Genomic DNA, 27,272 nt, shown 5'->3' with positions numbered 1-27,272 from the left:
ACCACGTGGTGGCCGCGCTCGGGTGCTCAACGGCGGTCAAAGCACAGCGCTTTGTGGTTTATCCTCCGAAGGTGGACAAGTACACGGGGCTCAGAGGGCACCTCCTCAGGCTTTTTGTACCGTCATACAAGTTGACTTCGTTGACGCCCACGGTGCACGCCTCGAGAGCCCTGCTGCCCGAGGTTCCCGCCATAGATGGCGGCGCTTCCGCCCCGGTTCCTCGCAGCCATGCTTCTGTTCCGGTACCCACGCCACCGCCGCGCGCCTCCGCTCTGGCACTTCCCGACGCCGAAGTTGCTGTCCCGCCTCCGGCCCCGCTCTCGCTCGCCTCGGCTCCGTCGCCGCTCTCCATCGACGCCGCTGCGCCCGTCCCTGGCTTTCCCGGCTGCAGCGCCCACGCGCCAGCCAGCGGCCTACTGGACGACGCCCTGTCCGCCTTGGGCCTACTCGACGACGCCCCGTCAATCTCGGGCCTACTCGACGACGCCCCGTCCGCCTCGGGCCCACTCGACGGCGTTCCGTCCGGCCCTGGTCTCCTCGACGGCGTCTCGTCCGGCCCTTGTCTTCTCGTCGACACTGTGCCTGCTTCTGGCCTTCCTATCGACGTCGCTCCAGCACCTGCACCTCTGGAAGTCTCCGAGGTCGCCACTCTTCCGGCGCCGCTGGACGCCACCGCCACTGACCTCGCTCCTGCGCCTCCTGGAGTCTCCGAGGTCGGTCATCTGCCAGCGCCGCTGGCCTCTGCTGCTAACCTCGCTGCTGTGCCAGCGCCTCCGGATGTCTCCGTGGTCGCACCTCGGCCAGCGCCAGCGAACGCCGCCCCCGACGTCTCTCCTCGTCCACCGCCTTTGGACAATGATGGCGTCGCTCTGGTTTCGGCGTTTCCCCCGCTCCTGCTACGACCGGTCGACTTGGTTCGTCTCGCCTGTCACCCTTGTCCACGGCTGGGCAACTCCGACCGCCACGCCGATCGCCCTCGTCTCCGGCCTCGACTGGTCGATTCCGACCGCTGTGCCCGTCGCCCTCGTCTGCAGCCTCGACTGGGTGTTGCTGCTCGTCGCACGTCTCGACCTCTTCCTCGACCGCTGCTGAGCAACGCGTGCCGCCTCTCTCGGCGTCCGCTTCTCTTGCCTCGCCTGGGCGGTGCTGCACAGCGCGCTCCTCGTCGTGGGCGTCCTTCTGACCGTTCTGCTCGGACGTCCCGCATCTGGCGTCCTGGACGGCCGCCTGAACGTCGCTTTCGGGCACCCGCTGCCTGGCATCCTGGGCGTCCTCCAGACTGTTCTGCTTGGGTGTTTCGAATCTCGCATCCTGGACGGCCGCCTGACAGTCCATTTGGTCGTCTTCCACAGACGCCCCGGCCGCGCAACCCTTCCGTTCCGTACTGTTGATTCAGGTTGCGCCTGGCGTCCTGTGTGGGTGAATTCTGGGAGGACCTGTGTGGTGACCCTTTGTTTGGCACAATTCACCCACCGTACTTGAGTGTCAATTTGGCCGTGCGCGTTACCGGCTACGTCAGTCACGTGACACAGACACTTAAGAGCCGCGCGCGTTCCGGCTCATTAGAGAGTGCACGAGAGTTCACAGAGGGCAGTAGAGCTACTAGCTGGACACCGTAGCGCGAGCTAACAGCGAAGACTCTTAACAAGCATACCGCTTCAAAACACACTAAAAACACCGCTGCCACCAATGTAGTGGACCGTGTGGGTTGCTGTGGGCACACTCTTCGTGGTAGACAAAAACTCAGTAGACTTGTGCTCTTTTGGGCGAAGCCGTCCCGACTCTTTATTGAACCCCCAACAACTCAATAACAACCACTTTTTCCCTCTCTTTTTGCACTCGTCTCCCGCGCTTGCGCACGTCATCAACATGAGACACATTTGAACGTTACACTAAGTTAGCTAACATTACTCTATATGTAGTGTGTGCAGGGGTTAATTAGAGCCGGAACATGTTCCGGCACCTCTTGATTTTGGCCTATCTGTGTTCTGGGACTTATTTTGGCAGATCCGGCACCTCTCGTGTATAGAAAAAAATTAATAATATTAAAACGTTTTTAAATAATGTATTGTAATAACCCTAATGGGGAAAAGGAAGGAGAGGAGTCGTTGATGGCTTTCTCCACTTTATTGTGGCAACAATAAGAAAACAATAAACAAAATAACAGCGGACTGCCGCCACATTCGAACGCTAACTTTTGCTTCTCGCCAGTCTCCCCCTCGCTTCCTACTACCTCACAGCTCTCCACTCCCAGCGTCTCTTAAAACGACCGTGCATAATTACGGAAATTACGCTATAAAATAAAATTATAATATTCATAAATTCATTTACAGAACATATCCCAAGAATTACATGTTGTTTATACAAAAATTAATGCCATTTGTTGATACACTGAAAAGCTGGACCAACAAATCACGTGTTATCATAAGCAGAGTTTGACTTTTGGGGCAGGGGGGGGCACAACATGTTGATGACCCCGAAACGCAGTGTCAGCGATAAAACTAACTTCCAAGAATATTTATACTAATAAGTTGACAATGAGCGTTTTTTGTTTCCCATCATTCTTGATGGGAATTCGAAATCAAGCTGCTATCAATACTTTTCGCCAAGATTGTCATCCATTGAATATGGTATGCCTGCCGGTGTCAAGCTAATTTAGTTACCCCAATCAAATATTTTATCCCCTGGGCGGAGCCATATGAAGGTAGATTTGTATCTTTATTTATATTTTTTTTAAAAATATTTATATTTTCAACCCCAAAAAAGTCATTTCAATCCCAAAAAACAATATAATAATAATAATAATGTGTTTGAATGCAAAAATAAATTTTGAAACTCAAAAAACTAAAAAAAAAAAAAAAAAAAAAAAATTGCATGTGAAAGCTATTTGTTTTTGATAGATTTTTTCAATGATAGAGTCATACCGGCTCGAATGTCGCCCGGGTTAACAAGGTTCGCGTCAGGTGTAGGGGTACCAGGACAACCTGATGTCAAGTGGGCTACTGGAACTAGCAGGACGGAGAACAGTGTGTTAATGGAGTGCTACTACAGCAGCAACCACTGCGAAAAGGGGTGCATGCAGAGAATGTGGGAAGAATGGTTACTTCGAAATCCCACATCCACACTGACCAAGAAACAACTACTGACTCAGTGTTCTAATATCCGCAAGAAGAACTTGCTATCACAGTTAGAGATTGATGAGGCACAATGTGTCTCATCCAAGGTACAAATATGCTACGGCAAGGGGGAGCCAGGACGCCAGGTCAAGTGGGGGGTGATGATGAAATCCAGACATCTAGATTGGGTACCAAGCCTCGAGAGCAGTGGAAGAGAATGAGAGAGCAGCAGACCTAAGAGAGGAGATCATGAAGTCCTGCATGGGGGAACTCAACTACCTCCTACCTGCCAAGGCTAACAAAGTACCATCAGAATCTCTGCTGGAGGATGTAAACACAGTACTGCTGAACATCCCCACCGTAAACATCACTGAGACTAATCAGCTGTTATATGCAGCAGCATCAGTCATCCTAGAGTCATTTGGCTACAAAATGAGCAGCGCCAGTAGCCAGAAGGAGCCTCCATGGAAACGAAGGCTAGAGGCAAAAATCGGAACAACACGGAGAGAAGTTAGCCTCCTAACAGAGCTGAGGCGTGAAACCTAAGAAACAACTGCCCAAGAAATACAGCTAGCTGTCCACAGCTGAGGCACTGGAGACAGCTAAGCAAAGGCTCACAGCCCTAGCTAGCGGCCTATTGAGGTACACAGGAGAAGTAGAGGCCAGGAGAATAAACACTATGCTCTCCAATAATCCAGCTAAGGTCGAGTCTCAGTGGCAGGGTACCAAGACCACAGCAGACTCACCCAGAGCTGAGACTGAACAATACTGGAAGAGTATCTGGGAAAAAGAGGCGTCTCACAACACTAACGCCCAATGGCTGGCAGACCTGCAGTCAGAACATTGCAACATCCCAGAACAAGACCCAGTACTCATCACAACAGCAGACATCCAGACAAGACTGTCCAAGATGAAGAACTGGACAGCTCCAGGGCCCGACAAGATTCATGCCTACTGGCTTAAGAAGCTAACTGCACTCCATGAACGCCTAGCAGCACAAATGAACCAGCTGCTGAGGTCAGGGACCCACCCAGAGTGGCTAACCCAAGGTCGGACAGTCCTCATCATGAAGGACCCCCAGAAGGGGAGAGTACCATCCAACTACCGGCCTGTCACCTGCCTCAGCACTACATGGAATCTCCTGTCAGGCATCATAGCGGCTAAAATGAGCAGGCACATGGAGCAATACATGCACAGGGCACAGAAAGGGATTGGCAATAACACCAGGGGAGCAAAGCACCAACTACTAGTGGACAGTGCAGTCGCCAGGGACTGCAAAGCTTGGAGCACCAACCTGTGTGCTGCCTGGATTGACTACAAGAAAGCCTATGACTCAATGCCACACACATGGATACTGGAATGCTTGAAGCTGTATAACATCAACAGGACACTAAGAACCTTCCTCCAGAACTCAATGGGGCTGTGGAAGACAACTCTAGAAGCCAACTCGAAGCCAGTTGCACATGTGAGCATCAAATGCGGTATCTACCAAGGAGATGCTCTGTCACCCCTGCTGTTCTGCATAGGCCTAAACCCCCTCAGCCAGATAATCACCAAGAGTGGTTTCGGGTACCGGTTCCGAAGTGGAATAACCATCAGTCACCTCCTCTACATGGATGACATCAAGCTGTATGCCAAGAAGGAGCGTGACATCGACTCCCCGATCCACCTCACGAGAATATACAGCAATGACATTGGGATGTCATTCGGACTAGATAAGTGTGGGCGAATGGTATCCAGAAGAGGGAAGGTGATCTCAACTGAAGGGACTGAACTACCTGAAGGCAACATAACAAATGTGCAGGACAGCTACAAATACCTGGGGATCCCACACGCAAATGGAAACCATGAGGAAGCAACTAGAAAGTCTGCCACAACCAAATACCTACAGAGGGTGAGGCAGGTCCTCAAGAGTCAGTTGAATGGCAAGAATAAGATCCAGGCCATTAACAGCTATGCCCTACCAGTAATCAGATACCCTGCCGGCATCGTATACTGGACACTGGAAGAGATGCAGGCTACTGACATCAAGACAAGGAAGCTCCTTACAATGCACGCCCTAAATCCAGCATCCTGAGGCTCTACAAAAAGCGGAAAGAGGGAGCCCGAGGACTAGTTAGCATCAGAGCCACTATCCAGGAGGAAACTACATCCCTCCAAGAGTACATCATAAAAATGGCCCCCAGTGATGACATGCTCGGTGAATGCCTCAGGCAACAGAAGCCCGATAAGGAGGAGGACCCTGAGGAGCTATCATGGAAGGACAAGCCCCTGCATGGTGTGTACCACCGACAAATTGAGGAAGTAGCTGACATGAGAAAAACATACCAGTGGGTGGAAAAGGCCAGACTGAAAAATAACACCGAGGCACTCATCATGGCAGCACAAGAACAGGCCCTTAACACAAGAGCAATAGAGGCTGGGGTCTATCACACCAGACAGGACCCCCAGGTGCAGGCTGTGCAAAGAGGCCCCTGAGACAGTCCAGCACATCACAGCAGGGTGTAAGATGCTGGCAGACAAGGCATACATTGAATGACATAACGAGGTAGCAGGCATAGTGTAAAGGAACATCTGTGCTGAGTACGGACTGGAGACCCCAGAGTCAAGGTGGGCGACACCTCCGAAGGTGGTTGAGAACAACCCAGCCAAGATCCTGTGGGACTTCTAGATCCAGCCAGACAAATTGGTGATGGCCAACCAGCCTGACATAGTGGTGGTGGATAAACATCAGAAGACAGCAGTAGTAATAGATGTAGCAATCCCGAGCGATAGCAACATGAGGAAAAAAAGAACATGAAAATCTGGAGAAATATCAAGGGTTGAAGGAAGAGTTGGAGAAAATGTGGGGAGTGAAGGCAAGAGTGGTGCCAGCAGTGATCGGGACACTAGGGGCAGTAACCCCCAAGCTGAGTGCATGGCTCCAACAGATACCAGGAACAACGTCCGACGTCTCCATTCAGAAGAGCGCAATCCTAGGGACAGCTAAGATCCTGCGCAGGACCCTCAAGCTCCCAGGCCTCTGGTAGAGGACCCGATCTTGAAAGGAGAGACCATACCGCCTGCGTGGGCGAGACGACAATTTTATATATAAAATATAGGAAAGTCAATTACGTGCAATGACACTTTTCTGCTCCCCTGGTCCCCTCCCCTTAAAATCCGCTTATGCGTGTTATCCCAAGGAGGTTGGTTGCCAGATAAAACAAGATATAACAAGTTTATTGAGGAGTTGAAGGTACTTTACGCACAGTATTGGCCCAAGGATGCAGATGCGTTGAATAGAGAGATGGAGTTTGAGTCGCTGTGGCCATCAGAAAGTACAAATATTCAGATGGAAACGACATGCCTGATGAACTGATGGGGTTACATGTGGCTGTCAAGAGTATTCCCATTGCAAGTGCTGAATGTGAGCGTGGATTTTCTCAAATGAACTTGATTTGCACTCCAAACCGTGCATCTCTGCTCACATCCACCATATCATATTTACTCTTCCTAAATGTTGTTGGACCTCCACCGGCTAAATTCAATCCAGTCCAATACGTGGGGTCGTGGGTGGCCAAAGGACACAGAATTGCCACTGACACTCGCAGTAAAATCCGAAACGTAGAGGGGGAAGGAGAATCCGGACATGCTCGCAGTGTGGAATGTTTTGGAATACGGTAAGCATAATAAATAGTCCGCCATGCCAATCTTTTAAGCAATAATACATGAGATGCTGTTGTTTAACATCATTCATTAGTGGTACAAGAGTGCTGCGTACGCTGTACTCGAATACTAACAATGATGCTAAACGACAGCATCAAGTGTACTATTGCAATTATATAACACACCACCCCATTTGAATCAGCATAAAATGTGTTCATAAATATGATAGGATAAATATGTTTGTAAACCACAGACTCAAGGCATGCATATAATGCCGCAATGATACATTTGGTGATGAAGCCCTAGCCATGTCGCAATTATCTAGCCATGTTATATTGTGAATAATACATGGCCAATCAGAGAGTTTCCTCAAACCCATGCATTATTATAATAAATAATAATAATGGGAGATTTGTGTTATTTATTGTAATCTCCGATTTTTAAAAGTTAGACCTGTTGAGAAACTAATTGCTGACTGTGTACTTTAAGCCCCACCTGTGGTTATGTAGGCAATTGCCCGTGCTGTGCAGAGTATAGCCTAAATAATTGTAAATTGTTGTCATAACATTTATACGATGGATATTATCTGAAATTGAGGCTTGTAAGTCTCACAGTGGGGCAAGTGTGCATTTGCATTTTCAGCAAAAATTTCTGCGTATGTTCCGGGACCTGTGACCGTCTCGTCATCGCTGCGCTGTCATATGTACTTTGCGTTCCAGCACCTTATGATTTACAAATTAAGCACTGAGTGTGTGTGTGTATTTATTTATATATATAAATCTTGATCTATTTAAAACATTGCTCTATGTTTACTTTTGCAAGACCTCATAGATACACAGCTGAAATGGTCCTGCAGATGCTGGATGATGGAGAGGCCTTTTGACTCAAGAGTCTGACATTTCTGATGATAAGGACTCGGACTATTGTCCAGGTGGCAGTCGTCCACCTGGAAATCCAACGGAACTGGATCAATCTAACGCATAACATTCCACCTACGTGTCATCTGAAGAAGAAAGTGTCAGATCATGGCCAACAGAATGAGTCGGTACCACAGGCGGAGTTTGACTTTTGTGGTGGGGGGGACAAAAAATGTTGATGACCCTGAAACGCGGTGTCAGCAATAGAATTAACTTACAAGATATATGCTCGGTTAGTAGTTTAGCCCATGCTTGTAAAAACAGGTATGTGGGTGTGGGTGTGCGTGTGTGAGCGCGCGCGTTATCTGTGGATAAGTAGATTTTTGCATTCCGTAGAGATATCCAATTTAACGCCAAGTTTTTCCAGTCACTCACACCCATGAAAAAACGAATCCTCACCATGGTGAGTTGGAAAATGGCGGCAGGTAAAACAGGAGATCGCATCCTTTTTGACTGAATATTCCAGTCAGGAATATTTAAAATCATAGATTGAAAATGAGTGTTTTTTTTCCCCCATCATTTTTAGGGGAATTGTAAATCAGGCTGTTTAGGACAACTATGCTTTTGGCCAAGGACGTCGTCCATTCAATATGGTACGCCTGGTTGTGGCTCTGTTGTACAATTAGCATCTTTAGTGGGACAAACTGAAACTCCGCTCAACATTTTGGCAGGGCTTTCCGGCGTTTCATGGTCTGACATGATCTGTTTGAAAACTTATTTTGACACATAATAGGAATATTTTTTTGTCCATTTCATTCGTTTTTGTTGTTTGTTTTGTTGCCTTACAAGTTTTATAGACATTTTTACTGGCAAAGTCCTAATTTTAAATTCATACATTGGAAAGTGAATTACATCCAATGGCATTTTCGGCCACCAGGAGTGGGGTGGGGGGGCTATGACACCCCTTACCCCCCGTTAATCTCCGTGTATGGTTGGTAGGGCTCTTACTGGTACACATTATCTCCCACCCAGACCCACAATATCCTCAGAAGTCAGTCAGGGCCTGCACAAGTGCTTACCACTACTGTCTCACCAAAAAGACTCATTGGAGCTCTTCATCACTGATGATATAATACAAGAGGGGATGAAGTCTATTGTTGTTTGTTTGTTTTTTTAAACTTAATTGTAAAATAAAAATATTTCAAATATTAAATCATTCTTGTGTGGCCCTAAATATCATATACCTCAATATTATTCAAGTGAGTATTCTTCACCAAAATGGCATAAAAAGACATTGATTATAATATGGGTCATTTTTGACCCACTTATGGAAGAGTATATGGTCCAATGACTTGTGCATCTAAGGGTTAATTTGAGTTTGAGCACAGATTTTTTTTTTTAGTACTTCCAGTTGACCACGTAGGGGTGCCATACGTTCAATCGTGATACGTAGTTGGAATCACCGGAAACTACAACAAACTCGCGAATTTAATTTCAAAGTAAAATGAAGTTTACACTCATTCCAACAGTATATTTGACCATCTAATGCTGAAGCGACACTGTAGAACATAACATTATTTTTTAATGACTTAAAAATGAAACTAAATCAACGTTAGTAAGCAAGCTAGCAAGCAGAGGGAGTCAAACTGCCGTCGCTGTGTTGTGGAATGTCGTAACAACGGAAGTGACGACGACACCCCATAAAGTTAACTCGCATAATATTTACGCTGAAGCTATTCATAGATTGTTTGGAGTTTTATCCAGTTAAGTTATGGGATGAAAACACGATTTCAAGAGTAAATTGAGTTGGCGTGAGCTAGCAATCTTAATAGTGGAATCGAAAGCTAACGCCAAAAAATGCTGCGTCCACGAACGATTGGAAATACAGGTATTTCACAGTTTCACAACCCACCGGGTAGTATTTAACGTATTACTGCACAGTTTGATATTAGTTATTTGTATGTAACAACTTTGGTACGGATTACATATCTCAGTTGGATAGAATTATTAACGCTGTACTTCCAATACTTACGTGATTGCACAACAAACGAGTGTCATTGAAAGCATCACAGGATCCCCCCTATTTTTTCTTCTTTTTTTTTCAGGAGCACTGATGTCATTTCAAAACTTAAACCAAGCCTCCAAAAGTCCACACGGCGAGTTGCTCTCCGCCTTTTCTCCGGGAAAGTCTTCTACTTCTCAGAGATCGAAGCACATTTATACTTTGAAAAGACTTTTGGAACGTGAAAGAATCTAAAGCGAAGCGTCCGAAGGACTCGATTACGATTGGAAGCCCCCTTTCAGCGGGCACAAGTTTGTTTTTTTTGGTTTTCTCTCCCCTGTCCTCCTGTGTGCGTTTTAAAAGCAGCAAAATGAACCGGAGCTTTACTCGCTCGCAACCCCTGCGGAACGTGGACCTAAACGCCGTGGAAGTGAAAAGCAAGGTGGGTGTGCGGTAGTGCGTTTAAAAACGCTAAACATGTTCTCGTGGTCGCGAGGAAGCGGAAAAAAGAGCGCTAAATGCACATTTACTCACCCACTTTTTCGCTTTTTAAAGCTTATTTCACATTGTATTCGCCTTGAATACAACTGCTCGTTTCGTAGTGATGAATCAACTGTGAAATGTGGGAATTTTATTTAACAAAACCTGGAATGACGACGTTTTACCTGTCAAATTCCATGCTAATATGTCAAAAAGTGTTGCACTTAGTGCTGAGTTCACGTATCCTTGTTAATTTTGCAAGCCGTCTTGGAAATTGATTGAAGATTCCATTCAAAATTTGCTTGACTTGTGGGGATTTATTTCAATTTCCACTGTTTTCCTCCTTGTAGTTTGACTAATGTTCATATTTCAGAATCCAATCAATTTGACTTGGGAGAAGCTGGCAACAAATAATCGCTCATTTCAAACGGATTGGACATCTATTGCCGTCAATGGTAGTCAATGTGCAAATATCATAGCATCGTAAGTTGAGTGTCACAATATAGGTTTTCTTTCGACAAAAGCAGTCATTGGTTTGTTAATTGCATATGTATCATGCAAGGTTTGACAATTTATTGATGTTTATTCCCCAGTATGTCGTTGTCATCAAATTATTATTGTGTCCTGACGTTTCTTGGGTTGGAGAAATGGCATGATTTGTCTGGTAGTTTTCTTATCAATATATTGATAGTGTTTAACCGTATTGTGATTCAACAATATGTATGAGAAGCTTTTTTTAATTATTATTTTTTAACCAACTGAAAACCATGTAAACAGCTTGAAGAGAGTTAGTGTTTTGGGTCGGTTTAATGTCACCTGCAGCTGATGCACCACTTAGGTGCTGGTTTCACTCAAATGTGACGCTCCTATCTATGAGATTGTTTTGAGAGGAGGGGGTTAGGTTAAATGTTGTCACCACAAACCTGATTTAAGCAGAAATCCAAACAGGCCATCTCAGATCAGGGTCCGACAATGGTGGATGAAGTGTTTTATTTATTTTTAAACTTAAGTACAGATACAGGTGCAGTACAATACATTATTTTCGTTTGATTATACCCACCTGGACGCCATGAACTGGATGTTAAAAAAAAAAAAAAAACTTGTCTGAAAGTTTAAGACAGGGGTGGGCAAACTATTCCACAAAGGGCTGCAGTGGGTGCTGGTTTTCGTTGTAACCTATCAAGAGGAAACCTTTTCCCAAATCTGGTGTCGTACGAGTGCAATCAGTTGATTGCAATCAGGTGATTCTTGTTTCCCCGGACTTATTATTGGTGAAACTGCATGTGCTGGATCAGTTGTAACAAAGACCAGGACCCATTGCGGCCCTTGAGGACCGGTTTGCCCACCCCTGGTTTCAAAGGACGCTCGCTGTTAGCATTAAGCTATTTCTAACGCGAATGCTATGCTAACGTTACGGTTTACATTTAGTGGAGTGGTGGATTGTTTTTTTTTAACTTAAAGTGCGTACGACAGGAGAAAAAAGTTTTAAATAGCATTATTATGTGAATTAGAATCATATTTTGAGTCGATTCGACTATATACAACAATTTGGCAAAGTGTAGATGACGAGATATTAGTCTTTTTATCTGCCGGTTATCCACGCCTACCATTATAGGGCTCTAGCGTCCCCAACAGGTGGATGACGTCAGCGGGAGAATGGTCTCATCTGTTTTACTATTCAGCCCATTGAGGGGGAATTATTCAGAACGAGGAAAATGCGACGAAGGGAGCTGCAAATTTTCATTGTTTCAGTCTCTCTATTAATATTTTTACTAGGGCTGTCAAACGATTAAAATTTTTAATCGAGTTAATTACAGCTTAAAAATTAATCGTAATTAATCGCAATTAATCGCAATTCAAACCATCTATAAAATATGCCATATTTTTCTGTAAATTATATATACTGGACTGTCTCAGAAAATTAGAATACACAATATTCTAATTTTCTGAGACAGTCCTGTACATTAATCCACCATTTAAAGCAGGGGTGTCCAAACTTTTTGCAAAGGGGACCAGATTTGGCGTGGTAAAAATGTGGGGGGCCGACCTTGGCTGACGTCCTTTACATAGAACAATATACAGGACTGTCTCAGAAAATTAGAATATTGTGTATTCTAATTTTCTGAGACAGTCCAGTATATATTCTGTAAAATAAATTGTTGGAATGGAAAGATAAGACATAAGAAGGATATATACATTCAACATACGGTACATAAGGACTGTAGTGGGCATTTCACTCTACTGTCATTTAAATCTGTCTATGCTGTCCTCACTCCGAAGCGTCTACTTTTTCCAAAGCTAGACAACTAGTGAACGACGCCTTAATAATCAGACGTCTTCCTTTTTCATCTGATTTATTAATAAAATGGCCTCAAACCATTGTCGTCTTTAGACCGTCGTAAAACTACAAAAAAAGTACATAAGCATTGCATTAGCAACAACGTTAGCTTAGCATGCTATACAGGTTCACTAAACATAAACAAAAAGCGTCTCATACAAAAAATATAACATTTCGCTTACTAACATAATATGTACATTCTTTACAACAACCATACTTACGGACAAATCTTGTCCAAGGATCATATAAGCACAACATTACAACGTAGGCGTCAGCCCGAGACGTCGTGCAGCCATATTGAACAGGCAAGAAAACAATAAACCATGGCGCAAAGCGACCACAAGTGTTCGCTGTTAGACAGCACAAAAAGCCTTGCTGTAAAACTTACCAAAAGGCAGAATACTGTCTGAGCGGGACATGTGCGTTAATTGCGTCAAATATTTTAACGTGGTTAATTTAAAAAAATAATTATCGCCAGTTAACGCGATAATTTTGACAGCCCTAATTTTTACAGGATATTTTTTTTTTATCAAAGTATTTTTCCCCAATAGCTAAATAAATGGTCATGGCCATGACAAATAACAGTCTTGTGCTAAATGGAATACGAAATAATAAAAATGCATTTATTCAGTACATGGCAAAATTACTCCATAATGGTCAAAACTGTTGACTTCCCCTTTTCTGTCGCACCTCTCGAACGATATTTTATGCCACCTAAGTCGGGTTTTGTCATTCCCTTCCCCGGCTTCGGAGAATGTAAACAAATCAAGAGGCGTGAGAGCTAGCCGACATGCTAACCCGATCCGAGTGATGTTTCAAAGTCTATTCTCTGCTTTCCAAGCAAAAAATCACTCAAAAATACCCGGGATCATGTCACACGACGGCTGAGTTGTCGATTGTCTTCACCGATCGGCATCCCGCCCGGCGGTGAGCAAGTTACAGCTCGTCGTCCCCCTGTGGAGGGCAGAGGGCTGGTTCGCGGGGAAGCAGCTGGACAATGACCGCCGGACCAACCGGCCGACGACAACACGAATATTGCACAAAATATATATATATATATATATATATATATATATATATATATATATATATATATATATATATATAGTACATATATACATTAGGGCTGTCAAAATTATCGCGTTAACGGGCGGTAATTAATTTTTTAAATTAATCATGTTAAAATATTTGACGCAATTAACGCACATGCCCCGCTCAAACAGATTAAAATGACAGCACAGTGTCATACTCACTTGTTACTTGCGTTTTTTTGTCTCCCTCTGCTGGCGGTTTGTTGCGACTGATTTTATGGGTTTAAGCACCGTGAGCATCGTGTAATTATTGACATCAGCAATGGGAGCTACTAGTTTATTTTTTGATTGAAAATTTTACAAATTTTATTAAAACGAAAACATTAAGAGGGGTTTTAATATAAAATTTCTATAACTTTACTAACATTTATCTTTTAAGAACTACAAGTCTTTCTATCCATGGATCGCTTTAACAGAATGTTAATGTTAATGCCATCTTGTTGATTTATTGTTATAATTAACAAATACTGTACATATGTACAGTATGTTGAATGTATATATACGTCTTATCTTTCCATTCCAACAATAATTTACAGAAAAATATAGCATATTTTAGAGATGGTTTGAATTGCGATTAATCACGATTAATTAATTTTTAAGCTGTGATTAACTCGATTAAAAAATGTAATCGTTTGACAGCCCTAATATGTGTATGTATATATATATATTTGGCCAAATTTCAAAATTCTCCTATATGCATGTGTGATACATCATTGGAAAGCTTAAAATCTCAATTTTCTGGGTGAAGAAAATTTTTGAACAGGAGGGCATTTAAAAAAAAAAATTTAAACAGCAAAACCCTAACTGGAGGTGAGAGCATAATTGAAGACGCCATGATTTTAATTAGATATTATCGCGTAATTACCTCTTTTTGATCCAAAAACTCCATGTAGCATGTATCACCAAGTGCCAAGACACAATTGTGAATGGCCGCAGCTGGATTTTGGGGGGATTTTATGGGTGAAACATGGTAATGGCGGAAAACACAGACAAGACTGAAAAAGCAGTTTCTGCTTTTGAACTCCTCTTTAAAAGAAACTGCTGTATTTTAAGCCAAAACAACTGTTGTGTTTGATAGAACAATATGTCTATATGCTGCTATAGCAGATTCATGGCGCATTAAGCCCCCGAACTATTTTTAATTTGTTTGTCTTACCCTGAAAACCCCCGTTTACAGACGTCAGGTGCATTCCGCCACCTACTGTACAAAAGTGTGCAGCACCTATGGCGCACTGCTCTCACTGTTGGTTTTTATTGGTCAATATCTTGTTCACCTGCCTAATCTTGCTTGTACTCGTGTTTCTGCCTCTAGTGCTCAATTAAGGTATAGTTGCACTGGGCTTATCGATTGCACCGAAGGAATGACAATAAAACTATCAATTAACAATTGGGGGGGGTGGGGGGGGGCGCGAAAAACAGAAGTAACGTGTAACGCAGGCAACAATTTGAAAAGTAGTGGAGTAAAAAGTGCAGATACGTGTTGTAAAATGTAATGAAGTAAAAGTAAGCACCACTTCATATTTCTACTCCAGTACAGATACACTAAAATGTACTTAAGTACAGTAACAAAGTACTTTTACTTTGTTGCATTCCACCACTGGGGTCCGAAGATGTTTGAGCTATGGTAGCAATCGTAAAGGCGATAATATTTAAAAAAAAAAAAAAAGAAAGAAAACAGTGCAGAAACTATCAACATATTGGCGAGAAAACCAGCCAAGATACTAGACAAGTCGCCAGGGGCATCACTAGACCTAATAGACCCTACTCACCTACGTCACAAAATGGGCGTGTCGCTGTTTCCGGCCGCCATATTGTACCTCTTTTTCAGACCTATTCCCATTGTTTTCTATTAGTCGAGCAAGTTATAGAGCAATTCATGGAAGCCCCGGTGTTATCTGACGCTGTAAACTCATTGGATCCGTTGCATAAAAGGCGTTACGTGGAAAAGCTTCAGTTTATCCATTCGCCAGATCCGTATTTGATGCCTAAATCGATGTTTTTCGACCCGCTGGCTTCGCCTGACATCTGATACCCACACAAAATCAGCCTATTCTCACGAAAGTTTGAAAAACTTTAAGAGCTTGGAGGCTTATAAATGCTACGTTGCTGGTTAGGTGAAACACGTCCTCGTACACGAAAATTCGGCAGGAATCTTGTGCTCGGAAGGTGAGTTACTTAATTTTCAATTGAAAATCTTTTGTTCTTGCTAACATCCACTGTCAAGTCTAATGTATTTCATGTCATTTGTCAATGGAGCTAGGGCTTTTAATGTTTATATGGTTTAGCGATAGCACTAACTACATACATACGTGTATGTTGTCGGCGATTAGCCTAGCAATGATCTTAATTGTGGTTGTCTGCCCGAAACCCTCTAAATATATATTAAATGTATCTTACCAGATATAAAATGACTACTACATAATCTGTGGTAGTCGTTTGGAGCCCAGTTGTCTCGTCGAATTGCAGCAGTCAATCGCGGCCTCCTCTTCGTGTCTCTCGGAATACGGTAAAAATTCAAGTCTCTCCGTCTATCTTCTCTGTTTTTGCAACCGACCGCCACACACGACTTCACCATTTTGAGTATTAATGTTGACGAGCAGTAAAACGTGCAATAATAGGAAGAATTTACGAAGCGCTAATGCATTTCTATGGCGAGTATGCGGACATCATGGCGCGGGGTCGTGGCTGTGACGTCACGTGAGTAGGGTCTATACAATACTGGGGCACTGGTGAGCGACCAATTTTTTTTTTTTTTTTTTTTTTTTTAGCACTTAGCTATCATAAAAAGTCAGAAATAATGCTTTCGACTATATATGATCAAACCAAAATACAAGTTTCTGTAAAAAAGTGACATTTTAAGTATTCAAAATCAAAACTTTTAACCAAGAATTGAGACTGTTTTACGTCCATATTTATGAAGAATTCGGGGATTTAAGCATTTATTCACAAGAATTTTCGCCAGAAAAGCTGTTTGTGCCAGGCGGCCGCTAGCCTCATTCGCTGACAGTATATAGTGTATAATGCTAATAAAGGCATATTCTTATATGGAACTTATTAACTATCTATTTACATATTATTTATGATTGATACTGCATGTTTTCCTCAAGTATTATGTTTCTGATGTTAAATTGAGTGATTTATTAACTGTTGAAAACTTGCAGTAAATTAAAAAAAAAAGTTGCTATTTTGGTCAAAAACCTATATGTTAAATATTGCTATGGATCCTGAAAATATAGGTGTTTATCTCTGCATTTGCTGATTTTTGTACATCAAGTGTAAAATCTGAGACTTTTATAGCCATTTTAAGTTGTGTTATACTTATATGGAAAATAATTAATCGGGATTTTATAAGGGAACTGCTTTGAATTTTTTGATGCCGCTGCTCATGGAGACTCATATACGGCTAAGGTAGGTGCCTGTTTTGTAAACATTTGAATTTGAAGTTTTTGAAAATAGGCCCCTTATGAATCGGCCCCGTTTCCTGTGTCATGTCAATAGGTTATGAAATCTATGTTAGAAACTTTTTTTTAAACAGTGGAAGCGTATAGATAACATTTTAGGCTAGAAAGTGTTGCGACATATCACCTTTTTTGATATATTGTCTCACCCCTAATCGCAATATTGTGGAATCATTGCTGTATTACGTAGAGTAGAAAACCCCCCCCTTGGACTTAACGCAGATTCCTTCCCACAAATGGCAACAAGGCGCCTGCTTGACAAACTGGTTTGTCGGAGATAAAAATGGTTGAAAAAGTGAATCTCGTTCGTACCTTGAAAAACGAAAGGTAAGCCCGCGGGGGACGAGCATGCCCAAGCATGACGTGATTAATGCTGAACTGAAGGATGCGTCACTCCCAGGTGTTATATCACAACCTGTCCTTTTCTGACCTGCCAAGTCTCTATCATAATGGACATGACATTATTGGTCGAATATCCAAATAACACTGTATTATTGATATATTGTGGAAGCGCAGCCTTCGAGTGTTGCATCATCAATGTTAGCTAGCTCCGGTAATGGTGTGTTGTGATTTATCGGGGTGTGCATTTTTGCCTCAACGTGGTATCTCTCGCCTTTGCTCCAAAGTCTGTGAGTCACATGGCTGAAACCTTCACTTCTACAGTACATTAGCATAACGCTAGCTCTTCAGAAACCAACTTGTTGTTTAGTCATCTCTGCCTTATGTTGTCTAATCTTCAATGATAAACTAACAGTCTTCTTTTTTTAAAGAGGTGGATGTTATATCAAATTGACTTAAAAGGTCTAATCTCTCCTGTCTGCTGGTGGGAGATGCTGGAACTTGCAAAGCACCTCCTTTTTTTGCATAGCACCTCCCCTGCTCTGACATCCAAAACTAGCATAGCAATCAGATGCGTCCCGCAACAGTCTTAGTACCCACTTCGGTTCTGCAGAAAAACCCCTTTACGGGTCTGATACAGGATCACGAGTAGGGCTGCATTTATCGATTGTTTAAGTAATCGATTAATCTATCAATTAGTTAGTTCTAATAACCGATTAATCGGATGAGGAACATTTAATGTGTTGCAGAATCAATTTTAGGAGATGTACAACAAAGGCTTGTTAAGATTGCACTTTCAAAAGAGCATTAAATGCAAATACAAAATAAAATTCCCAAGTGTTTTTTCAAACTGCAAAATTGCACTTTCATTTGACAAGAGAATTAAATGCATTTAACAATAAATTGAAATACCTGAGCTTAAAAAAAAAATAATAAGTGAGGATTGAAATACAACAAAAGATCAATTGGCTAACTTGCATACAGTGGTATGAAAAAGTATCTGAACCTTTTGGAATTTCTTGCATTTCTGCATAAAATCACCATCAAATGTGATCTGATCTTTGTGAAAATCACACAGATGAAAATACAGTGCCTGCTTTAACTAAAACCATCTAAACATTTATAGGTTTTCATATTTTAATGAAGATGGCAATTATGGCATGCAAACAATGACAAAAGTGAGAAAAATAAGGAAGTGAACCCTCTGCCTAAGTAGACTTAAGAGCAATTAAAACCATTTTTTACCAAACAGTTTAGGTCAGATGTGTGCCCAATCACTGATGAGTTGTTTAAAGCTGCCCTGCCCACTATAAAACACACACCTGGTAAGAATTGTCTTGATGAGAAGCTTTGTCTGACGTGCATTCTGGCTCGGTCAAAAGAGCTGTCTGAAGACCCGCGATCAAGGATTGATGATTTGTGTAAAGCTGGGAAAGGATACAAAACCATCTATAAAAGTCTGGATGTTCATCACTTGACATTGAGAAGTTGTCTACAAATGGAGAGTTTGGCACTGTTGCTTCTTTCCCAAGGATTGGCCGTCCACCAAAGATGACGTCAAGAGTAAAGCGCAGAATACTCACAGGTTAAAAGAACCCTAGAGTGTTTGCTAAAGACTTACAGAAATCCCTGGCACAGTCCAATACCGCTCTCTCAATATCACATCAAATATATGTAAAATAATGGCCAAGTATGGTGTTCATGGGAGGACTCCACGGAGGAAGCTGCTGCTGTCTTTAAAAAAACAAAAAAAAAACCTTTGTTTCTCTCGTTTAATGTTTGTAAAAAGGCACTTGGACACTCCACAGAAGTTTTGGCAAAATATTTTGTGGACTGATGAAACCAAAGTTGAATTGTTTGGGAGTAACACACAACGTCATGTGTGGAGGGAAAATGGAACAGCTCACCAACATCAACACTTCATCCCCATCGTGAAGCATGGTAGAGGGAGCATCATGAATTGGGGCTGTTTTGATACCTCAGGGCCTGCACAACTTTCAATCATTAATGGAAGAATGAATTCAAAAGTTTATTGGGATGTTTTGCAGGAAAACCTGAGGCCGTCTGTCAGACAGTTGAAGCTAAAAAGAGGATAGATGCTGAAGAACAAAATACACATTCTGGAGTGGTGAAGTCCAAGTCCAGACTTGAACCCCATTGAGACGCTGTGGTATGACCTAAAGAGAGCAATTCATGCCAGACATCCCAGGAATCTGACTGAACTACAGCAGTTTTGTAGAGAAGAATGGGCCAAGATGCGTCCTGATCGATGTGCCAGACTGATCCGTAGCTACAGGAAGCGTCTAGTTGAATTTCTTGCTGCCAAAGAGGGGGCCACAAAATATTAAATGAAATATTAAACTTCTATGATTGTTTGCATACTATCCTCATCAAAATATGAAAACTTATAAATGTTTGGGAGGTTTTAGTTAAAGCAGACTGTTTTTTCATCTGTGTGATTTTGACAAAGATCACTTTTGATGGTGATTTTATGCAGAAATGTGACAAATTCCAAAAGGTTTACACGCTTTTTCATATAATTGTAGCAAAAGTCCGCTAGCTTAAAGGCTATAAAATGCTCACTTTTTTTTTTTTTTTTTGGTAACAATGCTCTTAACAAATCATCCAAACACATATTCCTACAAAAAACTGCTAAATATACATCTAAACTAAATTATGAATACATAAATAATGATGGTAGCTCAAACAAAGACTTACAACCTTATGTTGGTTTTAACAGGGAGCAGCTGGATCCAGCCATGTGAGATATGTCATATTCACTGTTTCCACTTGAGAGCAGTTTATCCACCCAGATCAATAAAACTAAATGCAAACACTTTCAAAACAAAACAATTCAAAGCCACTCTATTTCAACGAATCTTCGAAGTGAAAAATTGTTATTTGAATGTGCTTTAGACATGCCTGAAAATATGCAATACCGCTCTTTTAACACATTGGCTTCCATTAAAGGTGCTAGACGTTTGATCCATTTGAAGTGGGAGGGTGGCAGCGAATGAACGTTTGTTCATCTGCTGCCACCCTCCCACTTCAAATGGATCAAACGTGTACTAGCGATATATCACAGAAGAAGGATGGCTGCCATTGACGTCTAATAGGGATGAACTCATTTCAATCCACAGCAAAAGGATGACTGATCGCCACATGATTTGACGTCTGTCAACGTCAATGATCTAAATGGACTCGCGTCCCCTCTGTTTTGTCTGTCCTTGGATCTCCTCAGTACGGCGCCGAGTTCCGCCGCTTCTCAGTGGACCGTCTAAAGCCAGGCAAGTTCGAGGAATTCTACAAGCTTATTCTGCATATCCACCGCATCGCCAACATGGAGGTGATGATCGGCTATGCCGACGTCCATGGAGATCTGCTGCCCATCAACAACGACGACAACTTCTGCAAGGCCGTGTCCACCGCACACCCCCTGCTCAGGATCTTTATACAAAGACAAGGTAAGGTCTTTCTGTGGCTATTGACAGGGGCGTCTCTAGCTTTTTTATTTTTATTCAATGGCATTTTTTTCGGCACGCCGACCAGCCCACACCATTTGATCCAACTCCAAAATGACCGGAATTGATATGCCAAAAATTACAGTTTTGGCCAAAAACGCAGACTTTTTGGGGAAAAAAAAAAGCTCCTACAGTTTTTGCCCATCATTTACACATCAAAAATTTCAGGAAGCTAAGGGGCACAAAAGTTGTTTGGTTCCACCAAAATTTGCCAAAAACCTTCCCATTCTTTTCAAATGGCCAAAATTTCCATTCATTCCTAATGGCCCTTTCACCATTCATTTCAATAGCACAAAAACTTCCATTCACTCCAATTGATTCCAATACAAAATCTACATTGGCACACCCAAAAACATCTCTATTGGTGGTCTATTGTGATTTTTCTGACCAAAAACTTTCCATTAAAGCCTATTAATAGTGGAATGGGACCCTTGATGCCATTATTACCCCCATGATCCCAAATCAACAGGAAGTAATCTGATATCAACAGCAGGTGACCCGGAAATGCCCGCATATCAACATGAAGAGGTCCAAAATCACCAAGAAGTGACCTCCAAATGCCTTCGCAATCAACGGGAAGTGACCCGATATACAAAGTATCACAGCAAAGCTAGCATTACAATTCTCCATAAATGACCGAGTATATGCAAGGCTTGACAAGTTAACTGACAAATTAACACACATACACACAAAAAAAATTATCATGCATTGACATCCAACCCACCATAAACATTTACTGTTTTTCTGGCTCACTTAATGTGTGCTACTTGTATTTAATATAACTGTGTAATACTTTATGTGCTACCTAGCTATAGATTTTTTCAAGTAGTGATTTGTAGACGTCGCTCTCTAGTGGTAGCCCCCATTACAGGGGTGTTAACACACCTCGGTAGCAGCCCAGATTCAGTCAATATAAACACTAATGTTGGCTGCTAAGGATGCCAACTCCCTGAAAATCAAAATAAGGGACACCCCATTGTTAGAGCCGCCTGACTTGATAGCCATCACCTTTTGAATATTATTATTTTTTTGTAAATGAAAAGGGATTTTTAAAAATTATATATTTTTTATTATTGCAGTAAATGTAATATAATAATTGTACTCAAACCTGAATTAGGTGCACATTTGAGTGATACAGTGCCTTGCAAAAGTATTCGGCCCCCTTGAATCTTGCAACCTTTCGCCACATTTCAGGCTTCAAACATAAAGATATGAAATTTAATTTTTTTGTCAAGAATCAACAACAAGTGGGAAACAATCGTGAAGTGGAACAACATTAATTGGATAATTTAAACTTTTTTAACAAATAAAAAACTGAAAAGTGGGATATTATTCGGCCCCTTTACTTTCAGTGCAGCAAACTCACTCCAGAAGTTCAGTGAGGATCTCTGAATGATCCAATGTTGTCCTAAATGACCGATGATGATAAATAGAATCCACCTGTGTGTAATCAAGTCTCCGTATAAATGCACCTGCTCTGTGATAGTCTCAGGGTTCTGTTTAAAGTGCAGAGAGCATTATGAAAACCAAGGAACACACCAGGCAGGTCCGAGATACTGTTGTGGAGGAGTTTAAAGCCGGATTTGGATACAAAAAGATTTCCCAAGCTTTAAACATCTCAAGGAGCACTGTGCAAGCCATCATATTGAAATGGAAGGAGCATCAGATCACTGCAAATCTACCAAGACCCGGCCGTCCTTCCAAACTTTCTTCTCAAACAAGGAGAAAACTGATCAGAGATGCAGCCAAGAGGCCCATGATCACTCTGGATGAACTGCAGAGATCTACAGCTGAGGTGGGAGAGTCTGTCCATAGGACAACAATCAGTCGTACACTGCACAATTCTGGCCTTTATGGAAGAGTGGCAAGAAGAAAGACATTTTTCAAAGATATCCATAAAAAGTCTCGTTTAAAGTTTGCCACAAGCCACCTGGGCGACACACCAAACATGTGGAAGAAGGTGCTCTGGTCAGATGAAACCAAAATTGAACTTTTTGGCCACAATGCAAAACGATATGTTTGGCGTAAAAGCAACACAGCTCATCACCCTGAACACACCATCCCCACTGTCAAACATGGTGGTGGCAGCGTCATTGTTTGGGCCTGCTTTTCTTCAGCAGGGACAGGGAAGATGGTTAAAATTGACGGGAAGATGGATGCAGCCAAATACAGGAACATTCTGGAAGAAAACCTGTTGGTATCTGCACAAGACCTGAGACTGGGACGGAGATTTATCTTCCAACAGGACAATGATCCAAAACATACAGCCAAATCTACAATGGAATGGTTCAAAAATAAACGTATCCAGGTGTTAAAATGGCCAAGTCAAAGTCCACACCTGAATCCAATCGAGAATCTGTGGAAAGAGCTGAAGACTGCTGTTCACAAACACTCTCCATCCAACCTCACTGAGCTCGAGCTGTTTTGCAAGGAAGAATGGGCAAGAATGTCAGTCTCTCGATGTGCAAAACTGATAGAAACATACCCCAAGCGACTTGCAGCTGTAATTGGAGCAAAAGGTGGCGCTACAAAGTATTAACGCAAGGGGGCCGAATAATATTGCACGCCCCACTTTTCAGTTTTTTATTTGTTAAAAAAGTTTAAATTATCCAATAAATTTTGTTCCACTTCACGATTGTGTCCCACTTGTTGTTGATTCTTGACAAAAAATTAAAATTTTATATTTTTATGTTTGAAGCCTGAAATGTGGCGAAAGGTTGCAAGGTTCAAGGGGGCCGAATACTTTTGCAAGGCACTGTATAAGCACATCGAAAAACAATAGTTATTGGCAATGTATTTTCAATACTTTTTTAAAAGTGCCAACGTAAACTGAGGTGCGTTCAAAGTCCCTTCAGCAATGAGTTTCATAAATGATCACTCCAAATATAAAGTGAAAATGCAAACAAAAATATGATACAAATAGTGACAATAAAGTACACAGACAAGAACAAGAAAACAAATGATCATCATTTTGAACAGGCGCTTTACTCAAGCTTCACTCAAACTTCTTATCTCCCACATTCTATGTTGTCTTCCGGTATCGTAATGACAACACACAGTACCTCGACCAATGAGTCTCAACCCAATGAGATGAGCGGGATTGTCATTGTTCTGTTAGCTCATTGGTCAGAAAACAGGAGAGGCTTGGGAATGCGTTAATCTACACATTCTTAAAAAGCACCACACCAGTATTCGTTTGTTCTACAAATAAAACACTATTTTCGATTTTCATGACAATACAGGACAGAGCGTGGCCCTTGTAAGCCTAATGCGGAACACGTACTTTTGTTTCTGAATACCGGGCTATCCCGTATTTCAGTGGACAGCTGGTAACTCTAGCATTTGCTGGCTGTGTATGCTGTGGGCGGCACACCCCAGCAATGGCGGATGGGGTACTTCCGGTCGTTTTGCTCTATAAATAGCATTGCAAGTCAGGCCATTATGACTTCATTTACCTAAGAACTGATAGGACAAGAAGAGGGAAGTTAGGACAGATTTGGGTATGCCTCTTACTACTGCATGTACACGTGCGGTCAAAGGTTTTGGGACACTTCACCATTTGACTGCATTCATAATGGCTTTGTGTGCATGACAATGTAGCTTATGCTATTAATCAAGATTAACATTTTTAATGGTTGTCCAGCCCTAGTTATATGATGATTTTCAATTCATATTCTGGACCTCTGAGAAGTTGGCCCCCCATCAGACGCAAAATTTATATAAAAATGATATCATTCCTTTGTTTATTTGTCCTGTAAAAAGTTTTGTTTTAGCTGCTATCGTTTTTAAGATATTTACAATTCTTTTATAGGTCAATCAAGGTCAACCAGCCCCCCATTTTGATAAATGGCTAAAATGGTGTCAATCATTTATGCTTTGTTTGTGCTGCTTTGTACTGTAAAAAGTTTCTTTTATTCTGCAGAAAGTTTTGTTGGTGCTGCTATCGTTTTTGAGATATTGAGATATTCGAGCGGTGATGTCTCACAGCCCCCCATTTATTGCCCAAAGGACCCAAAATGGTACCATTCGTTGATGCTACGTTTGTGCTGTAAACATTTTCGTGTCTGCTGCTATCGTTTTGAGATATTCAATTTCGAGTGATGACGTCAATCGCAGCCCCTCCGTCACACCTGACTGTGCGTACCAACTCTCTCAATAACAGAGGGATTTCCCAACACCTGGCGCAAACGTAGCACAAACGAATGGGACCCCTTCGGGTCCATTTTGCAGTAAATGGGGCAGTGCGAGTCACATCAACGCTCAAAATTAATATCTCAAGTCCCCCATTTACCTCAAAATGGACCCGTAGGGGTTCCATTTGTTTGTGCTATGTTTGTGCTATTTGTTGGGACACCACTCTGTTATTGAGAGAGTTGGTACGCTCCGTCAGTCGCAGGAGTTGGATACGGAAAAGCGGCGAATGACGTCATCACTCAAAATTGAATATCTTAAAACGATAGCAGCACAAACGAAAATGTTTACAGCACAAACGTAGCATAAACGAATTGCACTATTTCGGGTCCATTTTGCAATAAATGGGGGCCTGAGTGACGTCATCACTAAATTGATACCTCAATATCTCAAAAACGTTGGCAGCACAAACGAAAATTTTTACAGCACAAATTTAGCACAAACGATTGACACCATTTTTAGCTAATTGAATCAAAATGGGGGGCCGGGTGACCTCAGATTGACCTATAAAAGTATTCCTAATATCTCAAAACGATAGAAGCACAAACAAATTATTTAATTTTTCTATAAATTTGCAGCTGATGGGGGGGCCAACTTCACAGGGTTATATTCTGGCCACTTTATATTGAATCTTTCGGCATTATCTGTTAAACATCTGTTATATGAAGCCCCCCTTACAATAGCCCTAATGACGCCAGTTGCTATTGATTTTTCTGTTATCTGAACAGTAAACCTGTTTTCAAGTTGAAAAAAAAAAGAGCATTTATCAGATGAAATGCATCTTGGCTGGCACTGGAGCGGAGAGTCGGAATATTTCCTAATCCAATTACACCGGGCCTTTTTGTTTACCTCATGTAAGGCTTCTTGTGTGTGTATCTGTGCGCGACCCCTGATTGGCTGGATATGTCTGTCTGCCCGGCTAAGCCTTGTGTCTTATCCAAAGGAAGGGCGCGCACGCACACACATGCAGAAGCCCATAGAAATCAGGTCATTGAGCAAAGCTTGTATCCCGGCATACCAGACATTACTGGGAGACAAAAGATGGGAATGAAAGGAGAGTGTCCCTCCGTTTGTGTGTCTGTGTCTGGTGACGGCAACCCCTCAACCTCTGTGGGAACTACTCATCGTCTTATTTTTGCCAGCTCATTTTGTTATGAAGAACTTTGGAACTTGCAACAAATGTACCTCATTAACGCATTCAATGCCGTTGGCAGCAATTGGCGTCAAATCCATTTGAACTGGGATTTCTGGTATTGAACGATTATGTTTTAGTGCCATTGATGGCGATAGGCATCCAATCCATTTTGACTTGGAAGGCTGGTGGCGATCGGCGGCCAGCCCCACACTAGTGTTGTTTTTGGCAGCCCTTTTAATTTTCATGTTAGTATTTTGGACGATAATTCTTATTAGTCGTAGTCATATATATGTCATTTGAAAATGTGTTTGTCTTTGTGTAGTTTTTGTTGACGAAAACTGAAGACCACTTATTCCGTCTAGTTTTCGTTGACATTTGGTAAAAATGTTTTCGTCTGTAAAATAAAATAAAAAATTACTCCAAAAATAAATAAAGGTTTCCAACTATTTCGAATGAACATTATCAGACGAGCACCTATTGTAGCGCCTACGAGTACAATGGCAACTCTGCAATAATACACACTAGGCATGTGCCGGTATGAGATTTTGACGGTACGATAACCGTGAGCAAAAATACCGCGGTTTCACGGTATCACGGTATTGCAATTATAGCTCCAAAATTTTGAGATGTATGGGGTTAAAAAAAACAAAACAAAACTTTTTTCCATTGAACAGGTTTTTTTTCAGAACATATTTGCAAATTGGAACATGAATATAATGTGAAAATAAATTAATGTGAAAATAAATAAATTAACAAAAAATAATATTTTATATAAAATTAAAATAAATAGAACCTAGACTATACCCACAGCCAGAGCTCAGGTTGCTCAATAATAGAGCAAGAACAAAATAATTGCTATAAAAAAGTAAAAACACTTCTAAATCAAATTAAAAATATATACTGGATGACTTTTTTTGAGGGGGAGAAGCTGAAGTTTCGCCATTTTCAGCAACTGTGTCAACTCTCTTCTACATGATGTCATGCCTTTGTGTTAAAAAGAACAACGAATTCATAAGTTAATAAGTTAGTCAAAAATGTATAAGTTAGTTTTATAAGTTAGTTAAAATGTAAATATTGTTGAGGTTTCAAGGTTTCATCT

At 41.9% G+C, this 27,272-nt stretch overlaps 1 protein-coding gene across 1 annotated transcript in view; it reads left to right on the top strand.

The window, feature by feature from the left end:
• Positions 1 to 9,353: 9,353 nt before the first annotated feature.
• Positions 9,354 to 27,272, top strand: part of pard6gb (par-6 family cell polarity regulator gamma b) — a 79,875-nt gene continuing 61,956 nt past the window's right edge. The window contains exons 1-3 of the mRNA XM_057827501.1: positions 9,354 to 9,506; positions 9,724 to 10,062; positions 20,568 to 20,790. Of these exons, the coding sequence (XP_057683484.1) occupies positions 9,991 to 10,062; positions 20,568 to 20,790 (295 nt within the window). The 5' untranslated portion in view covers positions 9,354 to 9,506; positions 9,724 to 9,990. The remainder of the gene's footprint in view (positions 9,507 to 9,723; positions 10,063 to 20,567; positions 20,791 to 27,272) is intronic.

Source organism: Corythoichthys intestinalis, chromosome 22 (genome assembly GCF_030265065.1).
Source record: "Corythoichthys intestinalis isolate RoL2023-P3 chromosome 22, ASM3026506v1, whole genome shotgun sequence".
Classification (NCBI taxonomy): Eukaryota; Metazoa; Chordata; class Actinopteri; order Syngnathiformes; family Syngnathidae; genus Corythoichthys; species Corythoichthys intestinalis.
Note: the sequence above shows the minus strand (reverse complement) of the source record. Positions and strands in the feature narration are given on the sequence as shown.